The sequence below is a fragment of the Syngnathus scovelli genome, chromosome 17, assembly GCF_024217435.2.
Source record: "Syngnathus scovelli strain Florida chromosome 17, RoL_Ssco_1.2, whole genome shotgun sequence".
Lineage (NCBI taxonomy): Eukaryota > Metazoa > Chordata > Actinopteri > Syngnathiformes > Syngnathidae > Syngnathus > Syngnathus scovelli.
In genome coordinates, this window is record NC_090863.1 from 7,657,837 (window position 1) to 7,669,160 (window position 11,324).

Consider the following 11,324-nt stretch of genomic DNA (forward strand, 5'->3'; position numbering starts at 1 on the left):
ACGATGACAACTTCCCGCCGTCGTCGTTGCAGCTAATGTGCTTGCCTGTGATGCTAAGTGGAACCGGAACTGGATGGTGGTGAAGTGGTGCAGTGGCTGTCTCGCGTACGTCAACATGGGATGGTGGAGTACATATTTTGGGGTAAATGTCCTAAGGATGCTTTGATGTTGGATTTAATTACAAATGGATGTTATGTGAGTATCAAGCCTAGATATTTCAACAGTGATTCTAAAATTTTAATAACTGCCTTTAATTTTTTTTTTAAGTGTTACTGACAACGTAGCAGATGGGGTCACCTGCTGTCGCACTCGAACGTAACCAATTGCAATTTTTCTGGAGGTTATTATTTTTTAAAAAATATATAAAGACAGTAACTTGGTTTACACACTGCAATACTACATTTTTCCATACCTTGTACGTCGGATTTTATTTTATGCATGTGACGTCACAGCGGCACAAAACTTGCGCAGTCATGATCCCAACGGTTAGATTCCCTTAACTTTTATTTAAAACGTTGTTTGCTATAATAAACAGTTTCAAAATCTAAACACCAGCATGACTGTTTCAAAAGTGTCATTGGGCTAAAAAATATTTTAAAACCCTACCTGGCACAATATTAAAACAAATGTTTATTACATTTTTGAAGGGAATCTAAATGGCATTACATTGGTGAATATAATGAGAACAGTACAACCTTGTATTCTCTTTTACCAAATGGCAATAAACACTGACCATAAACTAATACTGCAAGTACACTATAGTATTTTAGTTCATATTAGCTCCAATATCACAATAGATCAAAGTGTTTAATTGGCATTTTCTCATGCTTTATTTTGCGAAGACACTTTAAATTTTATTCTGTGAAAAGTACTTTTTTTTAAAAAATCCATCTCAGTACTGTGTACCATAAAACCTGACTCATAAACATTCAAGGTTTTTTATCGGTCTGTTAAGAGTGCAGTCATTTATTGAGCACTAAGCTTAGTTAAAATATAGCACTTAAAATAAAAACATTTTACAAGCATTAGTGTTTAACATTTAGAAGTGCATTATTACAAGACAGTAATTTACTTGTGACAAAATTATTTACACAGTATTGCATGTAGAATCCATAGAACACAGTGCTGTCTATGTTATAACCCCTTCACTTACCACAAGCGTAAGCTTTGCAGTATTCAGGGTCACAAATCATGATGAAGAAAATAAAATGTGTCTTGATATTTTGTAAAATAAATAAATAAAGATTCTGTGAAATGGTAGTTCATCCATTCCCACACATCCCCAATAAAAGATGCAAAAAAACAAAATGGCATGATATACTGTACACTAAAATATTGAAATTCATAATTTTGTATTCATGACACGAATAACCTTTTCTTGAAATGTACATCTCGATTCCAGGTTGACTGATGCCTGCTCAGTTGCCAAAACCCTGTTCATTGCGGCCTTCAACTGCACTTGTTGGACACTAGAGGGCTTTCCTGGGCTGCAGAAGCTGTAAGTAATTCCTCTGCTGTTCTGTACACAACTGCCACCTCTGAGAGGGCAGTTTGTGACGCCATTTCCTAAAATGCTGTAATAGGGTACCCTTCACGATGCTCACAGGCTTCTCAAAGCTTATCGCTTGATCACCACCTGCTCAAATGGCCCCGCTGCAACCCTGAAAGAAAATGGCAAACATATCTAGATTTCAAGAACAAGGACAGACATGTGGCTCTTAGATTATAATTGGACTTAATCCCTGAAATGGAGAAGACACATTCCATCGTTACATAACACCCACCGAGTGTGCTGGCTCCCCAAAGCTGTGCTCCCGCCGGGACCGACAAACAATCTGAGTCCTTCCTCTGTAATGACAAGACACACAATTCCAATTTGTGAATATTCAATAAGTGTCAGTTTTTAAAATCAGTTTGGCGTTATGTGGTTAGAAGTGATCATGGGATCGTATCTAAAGTACCGAGGGCAGCCTGTGCACCACGCCCGGGAAGAGTTCCAGGCGTTCGGATTGATTTATATGCGCTCCCGCTGGAGCGTTAACTGGGAAATGTCGCCCTCTGGCGGACACGCCGTTGTAAATGAATGGGGTTTCGCACTTAATGCAGATCATATGTCATTTCTACACGGAGTGGTGCATTTGTCCACAGAAAGAGTGATCAACAAGTGATGCCTGCAAAGTTTTGAGGCAGGGATTATTAATGTACTGAGATCGATATGGATTTTTTTAGGTCAACGATTTGGCTGAATACATTAACGACAACTGATTAATTGGATGATGAATTAAACAGCCTGATGTAAGATTATAAGAGTTCTTTCAATGAATGATGAATTCAGCAGCTAAGCAATGCTGTCCATTTTCTACCTCGCCACCACAAGCGGAGAGCTCTCCTGCAAGTGCACTTTAACGTAATTTGACTCCATCAGCAGGATGCTAGCTGACTTCCCAGTTTGCCATACACACCCTCTGTACTGGAGTCCAAGATACCGTGGCTGAAATCCTGGCCCTGCAGGATTGTGTCAATGATGTCGTCTGCGTTGACCCTGGTGTCGTTTACCCTCGTCAGCTGATTCTCCATTGAGTTCTGCTTGACCGGATGTCTAATTCACACACAAGTACAAGGTGGGATACCGTGGAGACGTGCTCGATGGCAAACGGACAATAGTTTATTGACTTCAAAACGGTTTGAGCATATTAATGGGCGTGTGTTACCTCGAAGCTTTGGCAGCTGTGGAGTTCAGTTCCGTCGTGTGCTGGCAGCTTGCGGGGTTTGAAGGAGAGGACCGGCTCTCCTTGTCTGCTCTCTCAGCCTGATGCTCACTGGGCTCTGGGGTACTGCCGATGCCGGTCGAGGCTGAACCTCCTGACGCGTTCCTTCGATGGCTCAGATCTGGTGAACTGGAATGATTTGAGCTGTAGCCTGTAAAATAAGATCAAAATGATAAGATGAGAGTGAGTAATGTATTTGTCCCAGACAGGAGATATGTGTGAATGTACCTGAAACTTTGGACTGTTGACTGGTGTAGCTGGATGTTCTGGTGTGACTACCGACCAGCCTTTTCTCTGGAATTGGAGTCCCTGTGTAGTGCAAAATTAGCATTTGAGGCAGACCTGCAAATTCTTGGCCAACTATCATGAAATGTTTGCTGTAGATGTTGTAGTTTGGCTTGGTGAAGGATCGCAAATGTGGTTAAGTTTCCTCAACAATGGCTATAGCGGCCTCAAGTGGTAAAAGCAGGCTGGCCGTGAAAGAAATTCTGTCTTTAAACGTACTCAAGTTAACAATCGGTTTTTGAGTTTATGGTTTATTAGAGGTTATTTGTGTGCATCAGTACCTGTTGCTGAATGGGATGTGTGCATGTCTCCTCCCTTACGCTCCTCGAGGAGACACTCGGACTCTGCCTGTGGTAAAGCCAATGTCATGGCTGTGGATGAGGGGCTGCAAAAAAGAGAAGTATTCGTTTTAAAAGAAGACTGTTGGCTGATGGACATTGACTTACAACTTAACAGGCCTCAAAAAGTCTTTATTGCTTACGTCAAGGCTTAACAGCAGATATTAAATGAATGACTCATGAGTTGATTCAAACTGTCATCGTTTTAGTAGCACACACCTCAGCAGACACACCTTTTAGTCTCTACCGTGTAGCGACGTTTACACACGCAAATGACGAGGGTGGGGAAGCACAGTAAAGAATGCATCATAATTCCATTGCGCCGGGCCGTGCTATAAATTCTTCACATGCAGTGAGTAACTGAACGGGATGAGTGAGTGTGCTGCAACGCGACTACACTTAAGGCGGTTTCCTGGCTGCAGCTTGTGTGTTATTATCAGAGTAGCCAAAAGCTGACCTCAAGTAAGCGTCGTGGCGCTTTAGAATAATATCATTTAAGAGACTTTGAATCTCTTCTCTTTCATTTATAACCACTTCAAACAACAAGGCATACAGAGTAATAGTTTTTACATTTGTATTATTTTAGATGATATTTTCTGTTGTATTTTTTGTAAAGTGTGTTGTTACAGCAAATATTATTAAATGTTGATAAACGATTTTTGAAAAGATTTTTCTGGGTTTGAAAAACAAAAAAAAATCTTGATAAAACCCTATCTATACATACTTGAGTAAATTTAATGGAGTAAATTTCAGATGAAAGTGACAACTGTGCACAGGGGAATTTTTCTACATGTCACAAGCTTTGCCAGAAGCGAGCGGTTACATCACATCCTATGAACTGTCCGCCATCCAAACAGGGCTTGACTCTTCCTCAGTGTTGATGCTATCTATCACTTATCAGCTGTTTGCGATAGAGCGTGAATAACCGGGCGGTGGGTTATCTGCTCTCAGATGAAAGCTGAGGATCAAAACTATACTTTCCCCTCTGTGGGTCATTTGCACATCAGAAACAAGCAAGTGCGTCAGCGTACAGACAGACAGGAAGTTTGTTTTGATTTCGAGAACATATAGTGGCATGCCTTAAAGGCAGTGCAATTTGAAAGTCAAGATTATTGAGCAGAGACTAAGCTCAAAGGGTGAGTAGTTTTCGTATGATAAAGACAAAAATTGGATTTGAAAACCTCCCTTAGCAATTACATTCGAAACAATTTTCAAATTTGAGTCAAAGAGGGCATGCTTACGCTTTAAAACAGGGGTCTCCAGACATAAGTTGTGTTGTGATGACAACCTGGAAGACAAGATAAGCCTCATTTGTGGCATCAGAAGATTTGATTTTTTTTTTTTTGTGACTGCATTTCATTCCAGCACCATCTATTACGGTTTTGAGACGAATCTCCACAGCCTGGCGCGGTACCTTCAGAATTGAATTGTCCTGTCTAGTTTTCTTGGTGTCATATCCCTCCAGGAGACATCTTCGTGTAGTGCTGCCCGACCCAGCAAACTCAGACAGGTTTAAATCAGCAAAGCCCAGCTGCACACGGATATGAGGAATCAAAATATTGAGGAAATAAGACATGGCAAAAATAGTTAATAGTTAACAGCCTGGGTTTTGAATTACAGATACTTTAATTAGTAAGCCGGAACCAAGCTTAAGAACATTCGCTGTGTGAATAATACACCAAAGCCCTGCTGGCGTATAAAAGTCGTGATAACATTGTTCCAATGGATTATTGATTTTGAAACTCACGGAAGAAATACCTTTGCAAATGCTTTCCCACCCTTCAATTCCTGGAATGACAAAAACACAGAAATTAGTTTGTATACTCCAGGATGCAAATGGTATGATATTATTATAGATCGCAAGCTTAAATATTTTTGGACTTCATATTAGAAGTGACAAATCTTGGGGACTGGAAACGTGTCGCGTACCTTGCGCACCGACACCCGACACACACATGGATCCAGCACACCTGTCCGGGCATTGGCACTCATCTTACACATGAAGGAGAATCGCTTCCTCCAGCGCACACAGTTGGCTTGGACGGGCTCCCTGGAAAAAAAAAAAAAAAAAGCACAGTGAAAAACTTTAACAACAGGTAGGGCTAAAAAAATTCTGTTTGTGGTTCAAAATAGCATTCAAATGAAAGTGACAATTCTGACTATGTGGTTAGAGGCCCAGAAAAGCATTGAAAATAGTGTGCACAAAGTTTGGTTTGTCTTAGCAAACCATTGTCATGGTGATGTTTTGACAATTAACAGCGGCGCTGGCACGAGTTACAGCTCAGCTCGTTTTTCCACAGTGACTCATATTGGATGAACAGTTGGCTTTTTTTTTTCAGTGCAAAGGAAGGAAGTCTTGTTTTGGTTATCACTATGGTGTCCTTAAAATGTCTGCACATTTGACTTTTGTGTGAATCGAATGACAAAGCCGACTTGTTAACCTCTTTGTCCATATGTTGCTGAACACATATACAGTAGTAGAGTTGGCAAAGTTAAAGTACTTTGTACAATAAGTTAAAGTATTCCCTTGTACCCAATACTCACATACAATATGTTAAAGTACTCACTTGTACGCTTGTACAATAAGTAATAGAAGTACTTGAAATTTTGCACAAAATTACATATGTTGCAGTATTCCCAATAAGTCAAAATACTCCCTTGTACAATATGTTAAAGTACTCACTTGTACAATAAGTAATAGAAGTACTTGAAATGTTGCACACAATTACATATGTTGAAGTATTTCCAATAAGTTAAAATACTCCCTTGTACAATAAATTAAAGTACCGTTCAATAAGTTGAAGTCCTTATTGAACCCTTGTACAATAAGAAACTTTTAAATATTCTTAACTGTACTTTTAAATTTAATACGTAAACGTCACTTACGCCAAACGTCACTTACGCCAAAAATCATCAACTCCATTTCATACACAATGTTTATGTTAACACCAAAAATTCTAAATATTTCTGGTGATGTGACCGGCTGCTAAAAATAGCTGCCGAAATGTCCAAACTCACCGAGATGACTCTTGGACGAAAGCGCCGTGTACGAGTCGAACTTTGCAAAACAAGACGCCGTTGACGAATGGAACTGACGACAGCTCCTCCAAGTCGAAGTCCACTTTGAATTCGAATCTTTTTTTCATGAGAAAGAACGACATTCTCCGTGAAGTGGGACAAGAGCGACAGACGGCGGTGCACTAGACTTTCTGCCCCCTCAGCTGTTCAAAATCTTTTCAAACCTCATCCGAACTTCTTCCTTCCCAACCGCTACTTGTTGACCGAGACGCTGGTGACGTTGCATCATTTCATTGGCTGCAACGCTGACAAATTTCATTCACATTTTGCCATTCAAGTCTCGCTCGTCGTTCCACCACAAATGTGTTTTTTGAGCAGACGTCGACGCTCCTGTCGTGAAAAAGTCATAAAAAGCAGCTGTCCGTCACTAAACGACTCAAAAATATGACGAAACTACAAAGTCTATAACCCCTTTTCAAATTCAGTGTAAATGAAAATAAATAGAACCCGCATTGCAGTCATGCAGGTAAACGTTTTTACTATAGCTCTTAGAGATATTTTTAAATTGCTTAGTATTGTACATGAAAGAGCAAATAATAGTTTTCGCTTCAATTTTAAAATAATACATAGAGTGTTATGACAAAATGCTGAATTCAGTGGTTAGCTCGGCAGCAATTTGCAATGACATGCCGCCCTCAAGTGGCCAAATGCTGCACTGCACCTGAGGAAACCTTACACTGCGTGTTTCAAACGATACGTCCGTGCTGATGGATGGAGAGATAAGGCCTGGCATTTCCTGCTTCGTTGTCTCTTTTTGTAGTATAAAAACACATGCTGGCAAGTAAGACGAGTTAACCTTCAAGACAAAATGCTAGAATCCTCGCGACCACGGGTTGTGTTCCCCGGAACGTTTTGTAATTCGGTTGTTTTTCCGCAGAAAATGCTGCGAATAGCGTAGCAGCCGTCGTAGCTCCGCCCTTATAAGTACTGCAGTTCCCCCCTTGGAAAGGCACGGAGCTCTTTGCATAGCGATTGTATTGCCAATTTCCAAATAACGATTTCGACAACACACCTCTAGAGTTTTTATTTTGAAGCTCCAACGTCGTGGGTCGCTGCCAACATGGATTAAAAAGATATTTAGTCTCGCTGCTTGCACACGACCTGCACCATGATTCGGATGGCGCTGAGCGGTTTACTCCCCAGAGCCCGGTGCTGGGATGCCGACAGTGAGCGTTCTTACCAGGACCTGTTTGAAAAACTTGATGCGAATAAAGACGGAAAGGTGGATGTCGCCGAACTGCGTGCGGGCCTGAAAGCAATGGGAGTGTTCCGACAAGGTGCTGCTCAGGTACAGCCCTCGCTCGGCCAGGAACTTGTGCGCACTTGGAGCCTTCTTCGATCGGCTTTCTTTTGCATGCATTCCATCTGGAAAGTGCTGGCAAGAATGAGCATGTGTGTGTGTGTGTGTGTGTGTGCTTGCAGAAAATTGTGATGAGCGGTGACCAGAATAAGGACGGCAGTTTGGACTTTCAAGAGTTTACCAAATATTTAAAGGAGCACGAGAAAAAACTCCGGCTGACATTCAAGAGTCTGGACAAAAACAACGACGGTAGGAATTGCATCATCGTTTAAACCTTCTGCAGGAATTCACACATTCTTTCAAGAGAAAATTATGAGACCACTGCTAAATTATTTAGACAACTGACTTTGCAAACACATTTTACAACTTTACGTCAGGGCGCATTGATGCCACCGAGATCCAGCAGTCCCTTGCAGAACTGGGCATGGATATCAACAAAGTGGATGCCTTGAAAATCCTGCAAAGGTTTGCTGACCAGTATTTTCCACAGTCAAGCCACTCAAGTGGAATTGACAAATATTAAAAGACTCAATGTCCCTTTTGCTGAATCAAATTTGTGTTTCTTCCAGCATGGACATCGATGGCACAATGATGGTTGACTGGAACGAGTGGAGAGAACATTTCCTGTTTCACCCCGCTCACAACCTGCAGGAGATCATACGCTACTGGAAACACTCTTCGGTACGTCTCATTTGTACGCAGACAAGTGCATGCTCTCAATCAACTTGCAGTGCGATCAGGTCACGTGTTTTCCAATAGTTGCCCTGTGATAGCTTTTATGGATTTATCTCTCCGCTGTACACATTTTGGCTTAGGAAGACTGGCTGTCGAAAATAATTAGGTCACGTTTGTTGTATCACTCCCACTGGCTCTTAATCCAAATGAAGAGTGCCAAGTCTGTAATCATATATTGGATGCTGCTTGAGATACGGACAAAAGTATTAGAACACCTGGAGGATCTGAAGCGCAGCAATTTATGTTATCATAAATTCATACAAAAATGGTGGAAACAGATGACCTGGCTAGCCACCGTGGTTTCCAATTTCTGTTTTAGTTCATCACATAACTTGAAATTAGTTCTGCACCTCGCGTGTCCGTAGCAGACAGGCAGGTTTTGCTTTTGGGAAAACACTTCATATGTTTATTTAAAAAGCTGTGAAGAGTTCAGTTAACTCCAGCGCAGGTCATTGTTTATTTTTCTTCACTGTGGGGAATTTACGACTGACTGAGCTTTAAGTGAAGTACCGTTTGTTCATTTATAGTACTATGTGACCGTTGTGAGTCTTGAGTTTAATGTTCAATCGTCTTTGTCGGATGCAGACTGTCAAGGATGACATCACACCTAAAAAAAAAAGGAACTTGGATTAACATGTTTACATGAAGTCATGTGGCGTGCAGGTGCTGGATATAGGCGACAGCCTCGCCATCCCAGACGAGTTTACAGAGGAAGAGAAAAGCTCGGGCGGTTGGTGGAAGCAACTCGTCGCAGGCGCCGTGGCGGGCTCCGTCTCTCGCACCGGTACGGCCCCGCTCGATCGGCTGAAGGTTTTCATGCAGGTAAATCTGCTTTTAACGAGTTTGTCTTTAGTTTGGTTGGGAAAATGTAAAAAGATATTTATCTACTGCAGGTTCACTCCACTAAAACTAATAAAATAAGCCTAGCAAAAGGTTTCAAGCAGATGATTGTCGAGGGAGGCGCTATTTCACTATGGAGGGGCAACGGTATCAACGTTTTAAAGATCGCACCGGAGACGGCCATCAAATTCATGGCGTATGAGCAGGTAATATTAGAAGCCATTTTGTATGCCGACGTACAGCGATACGCCACAGCATGTTGTTTTATTTTTTTTGATTGCAGTTCAAAAAGTTGCTATCATCAGAAGGTGAAAAAATCGAGACCCACAAAAGGTTCATGTCCGGCTCGCTGGCCGGCGCTACTGCACAGACTGCCATTTACCCCATGGAGGTAACATTTCATTATAATCAACCACTAAAAATGCAACAAAACCAATAGAATTAAAATAGAACACATTGTTTCCTAACTGTGCACTTTTCGTCCCGTTCCTTCAGGTCTTAAAGACTAGACTGACACTAAGGAAAACCGGCCAGTATTCGGGAATGTTTGATTGCGCCAAGACAATCCTGAAAAATGAGGGCGTCAAGGCCTTCTACAAGGGCTACGTTCCAAACTTACTTGGCATTATTCCCTACGCGGGGATAGACCTTGCTGTTTATGAGGTACTTAGACCGAACGTTGCGTACCGATGAACTAAAGTCCACTCCTAAACTTATTATTCATCTTTTCCACTCCTAAACTTATTATTCATCTTTTCTGCAGACTCTAAAGAACGCGTGGCTAGCGTACCACACCAAAGATTCGGCTAATCCAGGTGTTCTTGTGTTGTTGGGTTGCGGGACCATTTCCAGTACCTGCGGACAGCTGGCCAGCTATCCGCTCGCACTCGTACGCACGCGCATGCAAGCAAGAGGTAAAGCGAACCCAAGGGATGAATTTAACATGCTAATGTAAACACGAGGAAATATTTACCTCTGGTAATGCAAAACTTGTTTTTGACGTGTGGGTCAACATCATTATAAAGTGCCTTTAGCGTACTCAGTTTAGTTATGCTAAACAAATTAGCAGTGTTTGCTCTAAATTTACAAAAAAATGTGACGATATTCATAATTTTTTCCTGAAATTTCAGGATGAACCTAGAATGCTCATCACAATTTGCTTTTTTTTTTTCTAACAACTGTTTTCATTCACAAATGTATTTCTTTTCAGCATCCCTGAATGCTTCAGACCAGCCCACCATGAGTTCCCTACTAAAGAACATTTTAGTCAAAGATGGCTTTTTCGGACTATACCGAGGTATCCTGCCAAACTTTATGAAGGTCATCCCGGCTGTCAGCATCAGCTACGTCGTTTACGAGTACATGAAGATTGGTTTGGGAATCAACAAATGACACTGCGAGCAAACAAGTGTGGATGGAGCTGAATGATCTGAAATAGCCGGCATGACTTACACCAGTTTACACTGGAGGCCTCTGCTCAGACAGATGTACTGTATTGCACTAAGGATGATCCGCTGTTAGTTAAAATATGAATCATTTCTATTTTAAGCATGCTTTTTTGTCTTCCTGCTGCTGAGAAATGTACACACTTTGGAAACAATACTTGACTCAAAAGACGGAACTGTATGCAAATGCAAACATAAAACTGTGAAAATACAAAACCAAACAGGTTGTCTAATTTGAAATGTTATCTAGACCAAAAAAAGTGAATTGATGGTTCTGTTTAATGAAAATATTTACTGCTCAGCCAACATTGACTCCATTAAAGAAAAGAATGACATCATTGCTCATTAAACAGGCTACAAAAACTAGATGTGTTTTAACGCAACGGACACCTTGGCTTTTATGTTAATTTGTAACTTCGGCTAGAATAATTGAATGCACTTAGCTACAGAAGGAGGCTTTCAAAACTCATGATACAACCAAATCAAAAGCCTTTTCCTAGAACAGCATTTTTAAATTTTATTCTATTTTTTGTGG

The 11,324-nt window shown here is 41.1% G+C and overlaps 2 protein-coding genes across 6 annotated transcripts; one reads left to right on the forward strand and one right to left on the reverse strand.

Annotated features, from left to right (window-relative positions):
- The first annotated feature begins 9 nt into the window (after nt 1-9).
- Nucleotides 10-11,095, forward strand: LOC125984950 (mitochondrial adenyl nucleotide antiporter SLC25A24). 5 transcript variants are annotated; one of them, XM_049747309.1, is made up of 11 exons: nt 10-142; nt 1,403-1,498; nt 7,892-8,018; nt 8,147-8,234; nt 8,339-8,450; nt 9,168-9,326; nt 9,398-9,550; nt 9,628-9,735; nt 9,840-10,007; nt 10,108-10,258; nt 10,555-11,095. In XM_049747309.1, the coding sequence occupies exons 3-11, from the start codon at nt 7,901-7,903 to the stop codon at nt 10,734-10,736; spliced, it is 1,239 nt and encodes a 412-aa protein (XP_049603266.1). In that variant the 5' UTR covers nt 10-142; nt 1,403-1,498; nt 7,892-7,900; the 3' UTR covers nt 10,737-11,095. The 5 variants fall into 5 exon arrangements, with proteins under 5 accessions (XP_049603266.1, XP_049603265.1, XP_068509627.1 ...); XM_049747308.1 differs by having other exon boundaries at nt 65-195; XM_068653526.1 differs by lacking the exon at nt 10-142 and having other exon boundaries at nt 930-1,498.
- LOC125984954 (EEIG family member 2) lies at nt 951-6,912 on the reverse strand. Its single transcript, XM_049747313.2, has 11 exons — nt 6,410-6,912; nt 5,321-5,441; nt 5,150-5,179; nt 4,806-4,922; nt 4,633-4,679; nt 3,335-3,438; nt 2,997-3,077; nt 2,712-2,919; nt 2,463-2,599; nt 1,785-1,848; nt 951-1,661 (listed from the first exon to the last, which is right to left on the reverse strand). The coding sequence occupies exons 1-11, from the start codon at nt 6,550-6,552 to the stop codon at nt 1,619-1,621; spliced, it is 1,095 nt and encodes a 364-aa protein (XP_049603270.1). The 5' UTR covers nt 6,553-6,912; the 3' UTR covers nt 951-1,618.
- Nucleotides 11,096-11,324: the final 229 nt, after the last annotated feature.